The 19075-nt window shown below is 53.5% G+C and overlaps 1 protein-coding gene across 1 annotated transcript in view; it reads left to right on the forward strand.

Moving 5' to 3' along the window:
• Positions 1–19075, forward strand: part of LOC147113218 (uncharacterized) — a 118163-nt gene that overhangs the window by 5576 nt on the left and 93512 nt on the right. The window contains exons 2-5 of the mRNA XM_085998260.1: positions 1506–1672; positions 4048–4131; positions 6238–6340; positions 18839–18975. Coding sequence (XP_085854386.1) covers positions 1506–1672; positions 4048–4131; positions 6238–6340; positions 18839–18975 — 491 coding nt within the window. The remainder of the gene's footprint in view (positions 1–1505; positions 1673–4047; positions 4132–6237; positions 6341–18838; positions 18976–19075) is intronic.

Raw genomic sequence — 19075 nt, forward strand, 5'->3', positions numbered from 1 at the left:
TTACAGTCACCTTAAAGTCCCCACAGATGCGAATTTTTTCCCGTTCCTCAGAGTTATTTTTCAATGTTTTTTTCATGACTGGAACGATGGGTGTTGCCCATTCGCTCCAATCTATTTTGGATAATACGCCTGCCTTTTCCAAATTCTTCAGCTCTGCCTCGACTGCCGGACGTATTGCGTATGGCACCGGTCTTGCCTTAAAAATTTTTGGAATTGCTGTATCTTCCACTCAGTCCCCCAGCCCCAGACCCCGAACTCCACTCTCAGACCCCCAGCCCCACCCTCAGACCCCGAACTCCACTCTCAGACCCCCAGCCCCACCCCCAGAACCCGAACTCCACTCTCAGACCCCGAACTCCACTCTCAGACCCACCCCAGACCCCCAGCCCCACCCCCAGACCCCGAACTCCATCCTCAGACCCCGAACTCCACTCTCAGACCCCGAACTCCACTCTCAGACCCCCAGCCCCACCCTCAGACCCCGAACTCCACTCTCAGACCCCGAACTCCACTCTCAGACCCCCCAGCCCCACCCTCAGACCCCGAACCCCACTCTCAGACCCCCAGCCCCACCCCCAGACCCCGAACTCCACTCTCAGACCCCGAACCCCACTCTCAGACCCCGAACCCCACCCTCAGACCCCCAGCCCCACCCCCAGACCCCGAACTCCACTCTCAGACCCCCAGCCCCACCCCCAGACTCACCCCCAGACCCCGAACTCCACTCTCAGACCCCCAGCCCCACCCCCAGACTCACCCCCAGACCCCGAACTCCACTCTCAGACCCCCAGCCCCACCCCCAGACTCACCCCCAGACCCCGAACTCCACTCTCAGACCCCCAGCCCCACCCCCAGACCCCGAACTCCACTCTCAGACCCCCAGCCCCACCCCCAGACTCACCCCCAGACCCCGAACTCCACTCTCAGACCCCCAGCCCCACCCCCAGACCCCGAACTCCACTCTCAGACCCCCAGCCCCACCCCCAGACCCCGAACTCCACTCTCAGACCCACCCCCAGACCCCGAACTCCACTCTCCCAGACCCACAGCCCCACCCCCAGCCCCACCCCCAGACCCCGAACTCCACCCTCAGACCCCCAGCCCCACCCTCAGACCCACCCCCAGACTCCGAACCCCACCCTCAGACCCCGAACTCCACCCTCGGACCCCGAACTCCACCCTCGGACCCCGAACTCCACCCTCAGACCCCGAACTCCACCCTCAGACCCCGAACTCCACCCTCAGACCCCCAACTCCACCCTCAGACCCCGAACTCCACCCTCAGACCCCGAACTCCACCCTCAGACCCCGAACTCCACCCTCAGACCCCAAACCCCACCCTCAGACCCCAAACCCCACCCTGAGACCCCCAGCCCCGCCCTCAGACCACCACCCACCTCTGCCCATCATTCCCCCCCACCCCGCTCCGCCCCCCTTCCTCGGGGTTGCTGCCGCTCTTCGCCCCCGGAGTGAATGGACCCTGAGTTTGTTTTGTTCTTTCCCAGCGCTTTTACCAGCCGTCCAGTGCCAGGAGGCAGGTGAAGGATAGCCGCTCAGCCCTGTCCGTCCCTCCATTGGCACAGGAGCTGCATGTGGAAGTGATCTTCTCACCAACCTACTGTGCCAGGGCCGTGTATGATGGCGTGTTGTTCGACCACTTTACAACACAGAGGTTAGTGTTCAGTGGATGTGAACAGGAGCCGGGCTGGCATTCCCGAGGTTACATGGGATCTGGTCCCAGCATTCCCGAGGTTACATGGGACCTGGTCCCGGCATTCCCGAGGTTACATGGGATCTGGTCCCAGCATTCCCGCGGTTACACGGGATCTGGTCCCGGCATTCCCGAGGTTACACGGGATCTGGTCCCGGCATTCCCGAGGTTACACGGGATCTGGTTCCGGCATTCCCGAGGTTACACGGGATCTGGTTCCGGCATTCCCGAGGTTACACGGTATCTGGTCCCCGCATTCCCGAGGTTACACGGGTTTTGGTCCCGGCATTCCCGAGGTTACACGGGATCTGGTCCCGGCATTCCCAAGGTTACACGGGATCTGGTCCCGGCATTCCCGAGGTTACACGGGATCTGGTCCCGGTATTCCTGAAGTTACACGGGATCTTGTGCTGGTATTCTCGCGTTTACACAGGATCTTGTCCCAGTATTCTCAAGGTTACACGGGATCTTGTCCCGGTATTCCCGAGGTTACAAGCAAGTTACATGCTTCGCATGCAGCAAGACCTGGGTGACGTTTAGGCTTGGGCTGATAAGTGGCGAGTAACATTTGCGCCACAGAAGTGGTGCAGCCACTTGATTGGCACCCCATCCACCACCTTAAACATTCACTCCCTCCACCACCGGCGCACCGTGGCTGCAGTGTGTACCATCTACAAGATGCACTGCAGCAACTCGCCAAGGCTTCTTCGGCAGCACCTCCCAAACCCGCGACCTCTTCCACCTAGAAGGACAAGGGCAGCAGGCGCATGGGAACACCACCACCTCCAAGTTCCCCTCCGAGTCACACACCATCCTGACTTGGAAATATATCAGGCGTTCCTTCATCGTCACTGGGTCAAAATCCTGGAACTCCCTCCCTAACAGCACTGTGGGAGTACCTTCACCACACGGACTGCAGCGGTTCAAGAAGTCGGCTCACCACCACCTTCTCGAGGGCAACTTGGGATGGGCAAGAAATGCTGGCCTTGCCAGCAACGCCTACATCGAGGAACTAATTTTTAAAAAAAGGATCTGGTCCCGGTATTCCTGAGGTTACGCAGGATCTGGTCCTGGTATTCCTGAGGTTACATGGGATCAGATCGTATTCCTGAGGTTACACGTGATCTGGTCCTGGTATTCCTGAGGTTACATGGGATTTGGCCCCGGTATTCCTGAGGTTACATGGGATCTGGTCCCGGTATTCCTGAGGTTACACGTGATCTGGTCCCGGTATTCCCGAGGTTACACGGGATCTGGTCGTATTCCTGAGGTTACACGGGATCTGGTCCCGGTATTCCTGAGGTTACACGGGATCTGGTCCTGGTATTCCCGAGGTTACATGGGATCTGGTCCTGGTATTCCCAAGGTTACATGGGATCTGGTCCTGGTATTCCGAAGGTTACACGGGATCTGGTCCTGGTATTTCCAAGGTTACACGGGGTCTGGTCCTGGTATTCCTGAGGTTACACGGGCTCTGGTCCTGGTATTCCCGAGGTTACACGTGATCTGGTCCCGGTATTCCCGAGGTTACACGGGTTCTGGTCCCGGTATTCCTGAGGTTACACGGGATTTGGTCCCGGTATTCCTGAGGTTACATGGGATCTGGATGTATTCTTGAGGTTACATGGAATCTGGTCCCGGTATTCCCGAGGTTACACGGGATTTGGTCCTGGTATTCCCAGGGTTACACGGGATCTGGTCCCGGTATTCCCGAGGTTACACAGGATCTGGTCCTGGTATTCCTGGGGTTACACAGGATCTGGTCCTGGTATTCCCGAGGTTACACGGGATCTGGTCCTGGTATTCCCAAGGTTACATGGGATCTAGTCCCAGTATTCCCGAGGTTACACAGGATCTGGTCCCGGTATTCCCATGGTTACACGGGATCTGGTCCTGGTATTCCTGAGGTTACACAGGATCTGGTCCCGGTATTCCTGAGGTTACACAGGATCTGGTCCCGGTATTCCCGAGGTTACACAGGATCTGGTCCCGATATTCCTGAGGTTACGCAGGATCTGGTCCCGGTTTTCCCAAGGTTACACGGGATCTGGTCCCGGTATTCCCAAGGTTACACAGGATCTGGTCCCGGTATTCCTGAGGTTACACAGGATCTGGTCCCGGTATTCCCGAGATTACACAGGATCTGGTCCCGATATTCCTGAGGTTACGCAGGATCTGGTCCCGGTATTCCCGAGGTTACACAGGATCTGGTCCCGGTATTCCCAAGGTTACACGGGATCTGGTCCTGGTATTCCTGAGGTTACGCAATGTCCTGGGCTCTGTGGATCAGACGTCAGTCCTGGTTACTAATGCCCTGCTTTGTGTTCTTGATGCAGACTAGTCCATGTGGGAGACGTGTTGTGTGTTCGGACCAGGGGAAAGGCGGAGTTTATTGAGAACTGTACCGAGAGATCTGTGAGGTAAGACGTGAGTGCAGTGATGCTGGAAAGACACTGAGGGAGTCTGTGTCTCTCGCTCTGTGTGTGGGTGTGCGTGTGTCTACTTCTCCCTCTCCCTCTTTCCTGTATTTATGTGATGTCCCTCTCCCTGACTCTTTTTGTGTCTGAGTTTGAGAGTCCATAATCTTCAGCTCATCCAAACTGCTGCCCGTCTCCTAACTCGCACCAAGTCCAGATTCACCCATCAGCCCTGGGCTTGCTTTGGCTTCCGCTCTGGCAAAGCCTCGATTTTTAAAATTCTTATCCTTGTTTTCAAATCCCTCCATGGCCTCACCCCTCCCTATCTCTGTAACCTCCTCCAGCCCCACAACCCTCCGCGCTCCTCTAATTCTGCCCTCTTGAGCATCCCTGATTATAATCGCTCAACCTTTGGTGGCCGTGCCTTCAGCTGCCGAGACCCTAAGCTCTGGAATTCCCTCCCTAAACCTCTCCACCTCTCCCTCTCCTCCCTTTAAGACGCTCCTTAAAACCGACCTCTTTGACCAAGCGTTTGGTCATTTGCCCTAATATCTCCTCATGTGGCTCGGTGTCTGGTAACATTCCTGTGAAGGGCCTCGGGACATTTTGCTACGCTAAAGGCGCTATAGAAATACAAGTTGTTATTTCTGTCACTGGATGCCTGTTTATTTGATGAGGTAACAGAGAGGGTTGATGAGGGTAATGCGGTTGACGTGGTGTACATGGATTTCCAAAAGATGTTCGACAAAGTGCCACATAATAGGCTTACCAGCAAAGTTGAAGCCCGGGAATAAAAGGGACAGTGGCAGCATGGATACGAAACTGTCTAAGTGACAGGAAACAGAGAGTAGTGGTGAATGGTTGTTTTTCGGACTGGAGGAAGGTACACAGTGGGGTTCCCCAGGGGTCGGTACTAGGACCACTGCTTTTCTTGTCTTGATATATATTAATGACTTGGACGTGGGTGTACAGGGCACAATTTCAAAATTTGCAGATGACACAAAACATGGAAGTATAGTGAACAGTGAGGCGGAGAGTGATAGACTTCAGGAAGACATAGACAGGCTGGTGGAATGGGCGGACACGTGGCAGATGAAATTTAACGCAGAAAAGTGTGAAGTGATACATTTTGGTAGGAAGGAGGAGGAGAGGCAATATAAACTAAAGGGTACAATCCTAAAGTGGGTGCATGAACAGAGAGACCTGGGGGTATATGTGCACAAATCGTTGAAGGTGGCAGGGCAGGTTGAGAAAGTGGTTAAAAAAGCATACGGGATCCTGGGCTTCATAAATAGAGGCAGAGAGTACAAAAGTGTGGAAATTATGATGAACCTTTATAAAACACTGGTTCGGCCTCAACTGGAGTATTGTGTCCAATTCTGGGCACCGCACGTTAGGAAGGATGTGAAGGCCTTAGAGAGGGTGCAGAAAAGATTTACGAGAATGGTTCCAGGGATGAGGGACTTCAGTTACGTGGATAGACTGGAGAAGCTGGGGTTGTTCTCCTTGGAGCAGAGAAGATTTGACAGACCCCCTCAAAATCATGAGGGGTCTAAACAGAGTCGATAGAGAGAAACTGTTCCCATTGGTGGAAGGGTCGAGAACCAGAGGCCACAAATTTAAGGTGATTGGCAGAAGAACCAAAGGAGAGAGATGTAGAGAGGTTTAGGGAGGGAATTCCAGAGCTTAGGGCCTTGGCTGCTGTAGGATCTGGAATGCACTGCCCGAGAGGGTGGTGGAGGCAGATTCAATTACTGCTTTCAAAAGGGAGTTGGATAAGTACCTGAGGGAAAAGCGCAGGAGAGTGGGACTCGCTGAAGTGGTCTTGTGGAGAGTGGGACTCGCTGAAGTGGTCTTGCGGAGAGTGGGACTCGCTGAAGTGGTCTTGCAGAGAGCCGGCACGGGCTCGACCGGCCGAATGGCCTCCTCCTGTGCTGTAACCATTCTCTGATTCTGTAATCTGGGCTGGCAAGTGCTGGTGCTAATGTTCACTCCCATTCTCCTTACTGAGGCCTCCCCCCACCCCCCCCCCCCCCTGACTTTTCACCTTTGCCCCTTCCTGTCCTGGCACACTCCACTCCTCTGATCTGTTGCTATCGTTCCTTGCAGGTGTCCTGTACTGTACCTAAAAGTGAGGTCCGTATCTGGGGGGGAAGAATCTGACGGGGTCCCTGGGTTCCTGGTTGATACTGAGCACACATCTCTCTACCTGGTAAGTAGCTTGGTCAGACCACACTTGGAGCACTGTGCACAGTCTGGTCTCCATATACCATGGTTTGACCACACTTGGAGCACTGTGCACAGTCTGGTCTCCATATACCATGGTCAGACCACACTTGGAAATTAAAGAAGCGTGCAATAAGGGCACAGCAGTCATCATGGGTGACTTTAATCTACATATAGATTGGGCTAACCAAATTAGTAACAATACTGTGGAGGAGGAATTCCTGGAGTGTTTACGGGATGGTTTCCTGGACCAATATGTCGAGGAACCAACCAGAGATCAGGCCATCTTAGACTGGGTATTATGTAACGAGAAAGGATTAATTAGCAATCTTGTTGTACGAGGCCCCTTGGGTCGGAGCGATCATAATATGATCGAATTCTTCATTAAGATGGAGAATGAAGTAGTTGACTCAGAAACTAGGGTCCTCAATTTAAATAAAGGAAACTACGATGGTCTGAGGAGCGAGTTGGGTAGGATTGATTGGGGAATGGCACTCAAAGGGTTGACGGTGGATAGGCAATGGCAAACATTCAAAGACTGCATGGATGAACTACAGAATTTGTTCATCCCAGTTTGGCATAAAAATAAAACAAAAAAGGTGACTCAACCGTGGCTAACAAGGGAAATTAGGGACAGCATAAGATCCAAGGAGAGGACATACAAATTGGCCAGAAAAAGCAATAATCCTGAGGATTGGGAGCAGTTTAGGATTCAACAAAGGAGGACAAAGGGATTAATTAAGAAAGGGAAAATAGAATATGAGAGTAAGCTTGCAGGGAACATAAAAACTGACTGTAAAATCTTTTATAGATATGTAAAGAGGAAAAGATTGGTGAAGTCAAGCGTAGGTCCCTTGCAGTCAGAATCGGGGGAATTTATAATGGGGAGCAAAGAAATGGCAGACCAACTAAATACACATTTTGGTCCTGTCTTCACAAAGGAGGACATAAATAACCTCCCAGAAATACCGCGGAACATAGGGTCTGATGAAAGGGTGGAACTGAAAGAAATCAGTATTTGTAGGGAAATGGTGTTGGGAAAATTGATGGGACTGAAGGCCGATAAATCCCCAGGGCCTGATAATCTACATCCCAGGGTACTTAAGGAAGTAGCCCTAGAAATAGTAGATGCATTGCTGGTCATCTTCCAGAACTCGATAGACTCTGGAACAGTACCCATGGATTGGAGGGTAGCTAATGTTACCCCACTATTCAAAAAAGGTGGCAGAGAAAAAGCGGGGAATTATAGACCGGTAAGCCTGACATCGGTAGTGGGGAAAATGCTAGAGTCCATTATAAAAGATGTAATAGCAGAGCACTTGGAAAGCAGTGACAGGATCGTACAAAGTCAACATGGATTTACAAAAGGTAAATCATGCTTGACTAATCTACTGGAATTTTTTGAGGATGTAACTGGTAAAATAGATAAGGGAGAACCAGTGGATGTGGTGTATTTGGACTTTCAGAAGGCTTTCGATAAGGTTCCGCATAAGAGGTTGGCGTGCAAAATTAAGGCACATGCGATTGGGGGCAAGGTATTGACTTGGATAGAGAACTGGTTGGCGGACAGAAAGCAAAGAGTTGGAATAAACGGGTCGTTTTCCGAGTGGCAGGCAGTGATTAGTGGGGTACCGCAAGGATCGGTCCTAGGACCCCAGCTGTTCACAATGGGCCAGAAATTCGCGGCCAGAAGCGTGAGTACGGTCGGGTTACTCACGCATCTGGCCGTTGGAAATGCCGGCGTTCAGCAGGAACAGCGCATGCGGGGAACGCCGGCATTTCCAGACCCGAGGTCTATTCACAGCGCATGCGACTGCACAGGCAGCGCTTGCGCAGTGAACTTTGTGGATTTCAATGATGGATTCAGTGAGGGTAAGTCCTTAGAAGTTACACTTGAAAAAAGCAAGTGTAAAGTTGTTCATTGGCTGCGGAGGAAGATATATTTTATCGTGGAGCTTTTGAAATGCAATATTTTTGTTTGGGAAAGGGAGGGAAGTTATTTTAAGAAATTTTAAGTAAGTTTTAAAGTTTAAATTTTTTTTTTTTTTTAAAGGGTTTTCAGAACGGTAGGTAGAAGGAGCAATTGTGGCTGTGTGAATGGAATGTGAGAATGAGTTATGTATGTATGTCCACATATATTCCTTTACGTATATGTATGTATGTTTTATATTCCTTTACTAATGTGTATGAATGTATGTTTTTAATTATGATTTTCCAATAAGTTACTTTCTCTGAAAGTCATAATTAAATAATACATTCATACACATAAGTAAAGGAAAATATACATAACACGCAAAGGAATATATACAAACATACATACTTTCAGAAGCTCCACGATAAGAAATATCTTCCTCCGCAGCCTCTGCAGCAACTGTACCCATGATTTTTTCATGTGTAAGTTGTAATGACTTGACCTCACTGAAAGCATTAATGAAAGCGGCGAATTATACTGCGCACGCGCTGCCTGTGCAGTCGCACGCGTTCTGCCTCTGAACACCTTCGTTCAGAGGACAGGAAATGCCGGTTTTCCCCACATGCACTGTGCATGCTGAAAACCGGCATTTCATCCGGCCAGATGCGTAGGTACCCCGACCGTACTAGCGCATTTGGAAGGGAATTACTGGGCCAACATATTACATGTCAATAAAATTAAAAATTTAACAATTGCACGACTTGCCCCCTCGCATCTGCGACTGAGGGTCCAAGGAGGTGCATTGCGCAAGAGGTCATCGTCGTACGTATCCTCACACTGTTCCCTTTGGGGAACTGTTTGAAGTGGTGGAAGGATTTATGGCCGTGATTAACGCTCATTCCGTGACCGTAACCATCTTTGAACCAGCCATTAGGGTGGTTAGTCCTATGGCGGGAGGGTTTTACGGGCTCCCACAACCCATCTGAGGGGGGCGGGGGGGGCCACCCACACCCGCGGACGCAAGTATCCCGCTGGATGTCCACCCAGAATTTAAAGTTGGAGCTCCGACTCCACTTGCCGGGACTGTCTGGAGTGGGGTTCAAAACCCTACTCCTTCTGGCCCAGCGGCGGGGATGCTTACTGCTATGCAAAAGGCCCACTCCGCACAAAAGGTGACACCCATACGTTTCCTGCGCCTTTTCCCTCCCCGTGACTGGAGCCCTATGCTGCCATTTTAAGTTGCTAATCGGATTGGGCCTTTGTCATAGCGGTAGGATCCCCGCCGCTGGGCCAGATCAGGGTAGGGTTTCGAACCCCGCTCCAGACAGTCCCGGCAAGTGGAGTCGGAGCTCCGGCTCTAAATTCTGGGTTGACATCCAGTGGGATATTTGCGTCTGTGGGTGTGCGTGGCCCCCCCTCCTTGTATAGCTTGTGGGAGCCCGTAAAACCCTCCCGCCATAGGACTAACCGCCCTAATGGCTGGTTCAAAGATGGTTACGGTCACGGAATGAGCGTTAATCATGGCCATAAATCCTTCCACCACTTCATACAGTTCCCCAAAGGGAACAGTGTGAAGACACGTATGACGACGACGACATTGCTAAATAAATAAATGGAATTAAAAAAATTCTTTTAGGGCTTTTAAAAGTCTTTAAATTGCTTTAATTCTCTTTAAAACTACTTCAGATTACTCAAAATAATGTAAACTTTTTAAAAAGTTTATAAAAGTTACCAAAATCTTCAAAAACCTATTTAAACTGCTGCTTTGCATGTAAAAATGCTTAGCAGCTTGACAGAAACATTGGGGGCATGTCCAGTGAAACTGAGACCTCAAGGGGCGTGTCTCACGTGCACTGCACGCTCCTGGCTTCGCGCTGGCTGCACTCCTGGGCGGCGTGACATCACACGCTGCCCGGGAATCTTCTTTTTCAAACACCAAGTCCAGGCGTCCCTGGAGCTGATCTGCAGTAGCGCGGGGTAAGTGCAAATACGGGGCTTGCACGCGCTGCAAGCCCCGTTTAGGAATTTCTGGCCCAATATATATTAATGATCTGGACGAGGGAATTGGATGTAATATCTCCAAATTTGCAGATGACACAAAGCTGGGTGGGACGGTATGCTGTGAGGAGGATGTCGTGAAACTCCAGTACGATTTGGACAGGTTGGGTGATTGGGCAGAAACATGGCAAATGCACTATAATGTGGATAAATGTGAGGTTATCCACTTTGGTGGCAAAAACAGGAAGGCAGATTATTATTTGAATGGCAATAGATTGGGAGAAGGGGAAGTGCAAAGAGACCTGGGTGTTCTTGTGCACCAGTCGCTGAAGGTAAGCATGCAGGTGCAGCAGGCGGTTAAGAAGGCAAATGGTATGTTGGCCTTCGTAGCGAGAGGGTTCGAGTACAAGAACAAGGATGTCTTGCTGCAGTTGTACAGGGCCTTGGTGAGACTGCACCTTGAGTACTGTGTGCAGTTTTGGTCACCTTACCTGAGGAAGGACGTTCTTGCCATGGAGGGAGTGCAGCGAAGATTCACCAGGCTGATACCTGGGATGGCAGGAATGACGTATGAGGAGAGATTGTGTCGATTGGGCTTATACTCACTGGAGTTTAGAAGATTGAGAGGGGATCTCATCGAAACCTATAAAATTCTGTCAGGTCTGGACAGACTAGATGCAGAAAGGATGTTTCTGATGGCCGGGGAGTCCAGAACCAGGGGTCATAGTCTAAGGATAAGGGGTAAGCCATTTAGGACTGAAATGAGGAGGAATTTCTTCACCCAGAGAGTGGTGAACCTGTGGAATTCTCTGCCACAGAGGGCGGTGGAGGCCAGTTCATTAAATATCTTCAAGAAAGAGTTGGATATATTTCTTGAGGCTAAAGGGATCAAGGGATATGGAGAGAAGGCAGGGACAGGGTACTGAATCTGGATGATCAGCCATGATCTCATTGAATGGCGGAGCAGGCTCGAAGGGCCGAATGGCCTACTCCTGCTCCTATCTTCTATGTTTCTATGTATACCATGGGCAGACCACGCTTGGAGCACTGTGCGCAGTCTGGTCTCCATATACCTTGGTTTGACCACACTTGGAGCACTGTGCACAGTCTGGTCTCCATATACCTTGGTTTGACCACACTTGGAGCACTGCACAGTCTGGTCTCCATATACCATGGTCAGACCACACTTGGAGCTCTGTGCACAGTCTGGTCTCCATATACCATGGTCAGACCACACTTGGAGCACTGTGCACAGTCTGGTCTCTATATACCATGGTCAGACTACACTTGGAGCAGTGTGCACAGTCTGGTCTCCATATACCATGGTCAGACCACACTTGGAGCACTGTGCACAGTCTGGTCTCTATATACCATGGTCAGACTACACTTGGAGCAGTGTGCACAGTCTGGTCTCCGTATACCTTGGTTTGACGACACTTGGAGCACTGTGCACAGTCTGGTCTCCATATACCATGGTCAGACCACACTTGGAGCAGTGTGCACAGTCTGGTCTCCATATACCATGGTCAGACCACACTTGGAGCAGTGTGCACAGTCTGGTCTCCATATACCATAGTCAGACCACAATTGGAGCAGTGTGCACAGTCTGGTCTCCATATACCATGGTCAGACCACACTTGGAGCACTGCACAGTTTTGGTCTCCATATACCATGGTCAGACCACACTTGGAGCACTGTGCACAGTCTGGTCTCCATATACCATGGTCAGACCACACTTGGAGCACTGTGCACAGTTCTGGTCCCCATATACCATGGTCAGACCACACTTGGAGCACTGTGTACAGTCTGGTCTCCATATACCATGGTCAGACCACACTTGGAGCAGTGTGCACAGTCTGGTCTCCATATACCATAGTCAGACCACACTTGGAGCACTGTGCATAGTCTGGTCTCCATATACCATGGTCAGACCACACTTGGAGCACTGTGCACAGTCTGGTCTCCATATACCATGGTCAGACCACACTTGGAGCACTGTGCACAGTCTGGTCTCCATATACCATGGTCAGACCACACTTGGAGCACTGTGCACAGTCTGGTCTCCGTATACCTTGGTTAGACCACACTTGGAGCACTGTGTACAGTCTGGTCTCCATATACCATGGTCAGACCACACTTGGAGCACTGTGCACAGTCTGGTCTCCATATACCATGGTCAGACCACACTTGGAGCACTGTGCACAGTCTGGTCTCCATATACCATGGTCAGACCACACTTGGAGCAGTGTGCACAGTCTGGTCTCCATATACCATGGTCAGACCACACTTGGAGCACTGTGCACAGTCTGGTCTCCGTATACCATGGTCAGACCACACTTGGAGCACTGTGCACAGTCTGGACTCCATATACCATGGTCAGACCACACTTGGAGCACTGTGCACAGTCTGGTCTCCATATACCATGGTCAGACCACACTTGGAGCACTGTGCACAGTCTGGTCTCCATATACCATGGTCAGACCACACTTGGAGCAGTGTGCACAGTCTGGTCTCCATATACCATGGTCAGACCACACTTGGAGCACTGTGCACAGTCTGGTCTCCATATACCATGGTCAGACCACACTTGGAGCAGTGTGCACAGTCTGGTCTCCGTATACCATGGTTTGACAACAACAACAGCTTGTATTTATATAGCACCTTTAACGTTATGAAACGTCCCAAGGTGCTGCACAGGAGTATTTGACACCGATCCACATCAGGATAAATGAGGGCAGGTGACCAAAAGCTTGGTCAAAGAGGTCGGTTTTAAGGAGTGTCTTAAAGGAGGAAAGAGAGGTAGCGAGGCGGAGAGGTTTAGGGAGGGAATTCCAGAGATTAGGGCCTCGGCAACAGAAGGCACGGCCACCAATGGTGGAGCGATTATAATCCGGGATCCTCAACAGGGCAAAATTAGAGGAGCGCAGATATCTCGGATGGGGGGGTGGGGGGTGGGGTTGTGGGGCTGAAGGAGATTACAGAGATAGGGAGGGGCGAGGCCATGGAGGGATTTGAAAACAAGGATGAGCATTTTGAAATCAAGGTGCTGCTTAACCGGGAGCCAATATAGGTCAGTGAGCTGAGGGGTGAACGGGACTTGGTGCGAGTTAGGACACGGGGCAGTTAGCACAGGGGTGATGGGTGAACGGGACTTGGTGCGAGTTAGGACACGGGGCAGTGAGCACAGGGCGTGATGGGTGAACGGGACTGTGTGTGAGTTAGGACACGGGGCAGTGAGCACGGGGTGATGGGTGAACGGGACTTGGTGCGAGTTAGGACACGGGGCAGTTAGCACAGGAGTGATGGGTGAACGGGACTGGGTGTGAGTTAGGACACGGGGCAGTGAGCACAGGGGGTGATGGGTGAACGGGACTTGGTGCGAGTTAGGACACGGGGCAGTGAGCACAGGGGGTGATGGGTGAACGGGACTGGGTGTGAGTTAGGACACGGGGCAGTGAGCACAGGGGGTGATGGGTGAACAGGACTGGGTGTGAGTTAGGACACGGGGCAGTGAGCACAGGGGGTGATGGGTGAACGGGACTGGGTGTGAGTTAGGACACGGGGCAGTGAGCACAGTGAGTGATGGGTGAACGGGACTGGGTGTGAGTTAGGACACGGGGCAGTGAGCACAGGGGGTGATGGGTGAACGGGACTGGGTGTGAGTTAGGACACGGGGCAGTGAGCACGGGGTGATGGGTGAACGGGACTGGGTGAGTTAGGACACGGGGCAGTGAGCACAGGGGGTGATGGGTGAACGGGACTGGGTGTGAGTTAGGACACGGGGCAGTGAGCACAGGGGGTGATGGGTGAACGGGACTGGGTGTGAGTTAGGACACGGGGCAGCGAGCACAGGGGGTGAGGGGTGAACGGGACTGGGTGAGAGTTAGGACACGGGGCAGTGAGCACGGGGTGATGGGTGAACGGGACTGGGTGTGAGTTAGGACACGGGGCAGTGAGCACAGGGGGTGATGGGTGAACGGGACTGGGTGTGAGTTAGGACACGGGGCAGTGAGCACAGGGGGTGATGGGTGAACGGGACTGGGTGTGAGTTAGGACACGGGGCAGTGAGCACAGGGGGTGATGGGTGAACGGGACTGGGTGTGAGTTAGGACACGGGGCAGTGAGCACAGGGGGTGATGGGTGAACGGGACTGGGTGCGAGTTAGGACACAGGGCAGTGAGAACAGGGGGTGATGGGTGAACGGGACTGGGTGTGAGTTAGGACACGGGGCAGTGAGCACAGGGGTGATGGGTGAACGGGGCTGGGTGTGAGTTAGGACACGGGGCAGTGAGCACAGGGGGTGATGGGTGAACGGGACTGGGTGTGAGTTAGGACACGGGGCAGTGAGCACAGGGGGTGATGGGTGAACGGGACTGGGTGTGAGTTAGGACACGGGGCAGTGAGCACAGGGGGTGATGGGTGAACGGGACTGGGTGTGAGTTAGGACACGGGGCAGTGAGCACAGGGGGTGATGGGTGAATGGGACTGGGTGTGAGTTAGGACACGGGGCAGTGAGCACAGGGGGTGATGGGTGAACGGGACTGGGTGTGAGTTAGGACACGGGGCAGTGAGCACAGGGGGTGATGGGTGAACGGGACTGGGTGTGAGTTAGGACACGGGGCAGTGAGCACAGGGGGTGATGGGTGAACGGGACTGGGTGTGAGTTAGGACACGGGGCAGTGAGCACAGGGGGTGATGGGTGAACGGGACTGGGTGTGAGTTAGGACACGGGGCAGTGAGCACAGGGGGTGATGGGTGAATGGGACTGGGTGTGAGTTAGGACACGGGGCAGTGAGCACAGGGGGTGATGGGTGAACGGGACTGGGTGTGAGTTAGGACACGGGGCAGTGAGCACAGGGGGTGGTGGGTGAACGGGACTGGGTGTGAGTTAGGACACGGGGCAGTGAGCACAGGGGGTGATGGGTGAACGGGACTGGGTGTGAGTTAGGACACGGGGCAGTGAGCACAAGGGGTGATGGGTGAACGGGGCTGGGTGTGAGTTAGGACACGGGGCAGTGAGCACAGGGGGTGATGGGTGAACGGGACTGGGTGTGAGTTAGGACACGGGGCAGTGAGCACAGGGGGTGATGGGTGAACGGGACTGGGTGTGAGTTAGGACACGGGGCAGTGAGCACAGGGGTGATGGGTGAACGGGACTGGGTGTGAGTTAGGACACGGGGCAGTGAGCACAGAGGGTGATGGGTGAACGGGACTGGGTGTGAGTTAGGACACGGGGCAGTGAGCACAGGGGGTGATGGGTGAACGGGACTGGGTGTGAGTTAGGACACGGGGCAGTGAGCACAGGGGGTGATGGGTGAACGGGACTGGGTGTGAGTTAGGACATGGGGCAGTGAGCACAGGGGGTGATGGGTGAACGGGACTGGGTGTGAGTTAGGACACGGGGCAGTGAGCACAGGGGGCGATGGGTGAACGGGACTGGGTGTGAGTTAGGACACGGGGCAGTAAGCACAGGGGGTGATGGGTGAACAGGACTGGGTGTGTGTTAGGACACGGGGCAGTGAGCACGGGGTGATGGGTGAACGGGACTGGGTGTGAGTTAGGACACGGGGCAGTGAGCACGGGGTGATGGGTGAACGGGACTGGGTGAGTTAGGACACGGGGCAGTGAGCACAGGGGGTGATGGGTGAACGGGACTGGGTGTGAGTTAGGACACGGGGCAGTGAGCACAGGGGGTGATGGGTGAACGGGACTGGGTGTGAGTTAGGACACGGGGCAGTGAGCACAGGGGGTGATGGGTGAATGGGACTGGGTGTGAGTTAGGACACAGGCAGTGAGCACAGGGGGTGATGGGTGAACGGGACTGGGTGTGAGTTAGGACACGGGGCAGTGAGCACAGGGGTGATGGGTGAACGGGACTGGGTGTGAGTTAGGACACGGGGCAGTGAGCACAGGGGTGAGGGGTGAACGGGACTGGGTGTGAGTTAGGACACGGGGCAGTGAGCAGAGGGGGTGATGGGTGAACGGGACTGGGTGTGAGTTAGGACACGGGGCAGTGAGCAGAGGGGGTGATGGGTGAACGGGACTGGGTGTGAGTTAGGACACGGGGCAGTGAGCACAGGGGTGAGGGGTGAACGGGACTTGGTGCGAGTTAGGACACGGGGCAGTGAGCACAGGGGGTGATGGGTGAACGGGACTTGGTGCGAGTTAGGACACGGGGCAGTGAGCACAGGGGTGATGGGTGAGCGGGACTGGGTGTGAGTTAGGACACGGGGCAGTGAGCACAGGGGGTGATGGGTGAACGGGACTGGGTGTGAGTTAGGACACGGGGCAGTGAGCACAGGGGGTGATGGGTGAACGGGACTGGGTGTGAGTTAGGACACGGGGCAGTGAGCACAGGGGGTGATGGGTGAACGGGACTGGGTGTGAGTTAGGACACGGGGCAGTGAGCACAGGGGGTGATGGGTGAACGGGACTGGGTGTGAGTTAGGACACGGGGCAGTGAGCACAGGGGGTGATGGGTGAACGGGACTGGGTGCGAGTTAGGACACGGGGCAGTGAGCACAGGGGGTGATGGGTGAACGGGACTGGGTGCGAGTTAGGACACGGGGCAGTGAGCACAGGGGGTGATGGGTGAACGGGACTGTGAGAGAGTTAGGACACGGGGCAGTGAGCACAGGGGGTGATGGGTGAACGGGACTGGGTGTGAGTTAGGACACGGGGCAGTGAGCACAGGGGGTGATGGGTGAACGGGACTGGGTGTGAGTTAGGACACGGGGCAGTGAGCACAGGGGGTGATGGGTGAATGGGACTGGGTGCGAGTTAGGACACGGGGCAGTGAGCACAGGGGGTGAGGGGTGAACGGGACTTGGTGCGAGTTAGGACACGGGGCAGTGAGCACAGGGGGTGATGGGTGAACGGGACTGGGTGCGAGTTAGGACACGGGGCAGTGAGCACAGGGGTGATGGGGGAATGGGACTTGGTGTGAGTTAGGACACGGGGCAGTGAGCACAGGGGGTGATGGGTGAACGGGACTGGGTGTGAGTTAGGACACGGGGCAGTGAGCACAGGGGGTGATGGGTGAACGGGACTGGGTGCGAGTTAGGACACGGGGCAGTGAGCACAGGGGGTGATGGGGGAATGGGACTTGGTGTGAGTTAGGACACAGGCAGCCGAGTTTTGGATGACCCCAAGTTTACGTAGGGTGGAATGTGGGAGGCCGGCCAGGAGTGCGTTAGAATAGTCAAGTCTAGAGGTAACAAAGGCATGGCTGAGGGTTTCAGCAGCGGATGAGCTGAGGCGGGGCGGAGACGGGCGATGTTACGGAGGTGGAAGTAGACGGTCTTTGTTATGCTGTGGATATGTGGTCGGTAGCTCATTTCAGGGTCAAATATGACACCAAGGTTGTGAACAGTGTGGTTCAGCCTCAGACAGATGTTAGGGAGCGGGATGGAGTCGGTGGATAGGGAACGGAGTTTGTGGCAGGGACCGAAAACAACGGCTTCGGTCTTCCCAATATTTAATTGGAGAAAATATTTGCTCATCCAGAACTGGATGTCGGACAAGCAGTCTGACAATTTAGAGACCGTGGAAGGGTTGAGAGAAGTGGTGGTCAAGTAGAGCTGGGTGTCGTCAGCGTACATGTGGAAACTGATGCTGTGTTTTCGGATGATGTCGCCGAGGGGTAGCATGTAATTGAGAAATAGGAGGGGGCCAAGGATAGATCCTTGGGGGACACCAGAGTTAACGGTGCGGGAGTGGGAAGAGAAACCACACTTGACCACACTTGGAGCACAGTGCACAGTTCTGGTCTCCGTATACCTTGGTTAGACTACACTTGGAGTGCTGCGTACAGCCCTGGTCTCCATGGTTTTTTTTATTCATTCCTGGGATGTGGGAGTCGCTGGCAAGGCCGGCATTTATTGTCCATCCCTAATTGCCCTCGAGAAGGTGGTGGTGAGCCGCCTTCTTGAACCGCTGCAGTCCGTGTGGTGAAGGTGCTCCCACAGTGCTGTAAGGGAGGGAGTTCCAGGATTTTGATCCAGCGATGATGAAGGATCGGCGATATATTTCCAAGTCAGGATGGTGTGTAACTTGGAGGGGAACTTGGAGGTGGTGGTGTTCCCATGCGCCTGCTGCCCTTGTCCTTCTAGGTGGAAGAGGTCGCGGGTTTGGGAGGTGCTGCCGAAGAAGCCTTGGCGAGTTGCTGCAGTGCATCTTGTAGATGGTGTTGAGCTTCTTGAGTGTTGATGGAGCTGCAACCATCCAGGCAACTGGAGCATTTCCATCACACTCCTGACTTGTGCCTTGTTGGTTATTGGTAAGTGCCACTTGAGAGCACTGTCGACGACACCTTCCATCACTTTGCTGATAATTGGGAGAAGGCTGATGCTGCACTAGTTGGTCGTGTGGGAGTCTGCCCTGTAATTGGGAGAAGGCTGATGCTGCGCTAGTTGGTCGTGTGGGAGTCTGCCCTGTAATTGGGAGAAGGCTGATGCTGCGCTAGTTGGTCGTGTGGGAGTCTGCCCTGTAATTGGGAGAAGGCTGATGCTGCGGTAGTTGGTCGTGTAGGAGTCTGCCCTTTATGTGTGCTGATATTTTTGGTATCTCTTTCAGGACGGTTGTGCTAACAGCTACGCCCCCTGTGTTGTTACATCCGATTGTCATCAATTCTGGGGCAGCACATCTCCCCCTGGACTGAGCAGCACCGTGGACACAATCTGCAGCATCATCCAGCCCTACCTGCGCATTGGGTTAGTATCTGTCCTTTCCCCATGTCTGGGAGTGTCGAGGGCAGTGTAGAGGGAGCTTTACTCTATCTAACACATGCTGTACCTGCCCTGGGAGTGTTTG

The sequence above is a fragment of the Somniosus microcephalus genome, chromosome 9 (genome assembly GCF_052327205.1).
Source record: "Somniosus microcephalus isolate GS21.2 chromosome 9, FLI_Smic_1.0, whole genome shotgun sequence".
Classification (NCBI taxonomy): Eukaryota; Metazoa; Chordata; class Chondrichthyes; order Squaliformes; family Somniosidae; genus Somniosus; species Somniosus microcephalus.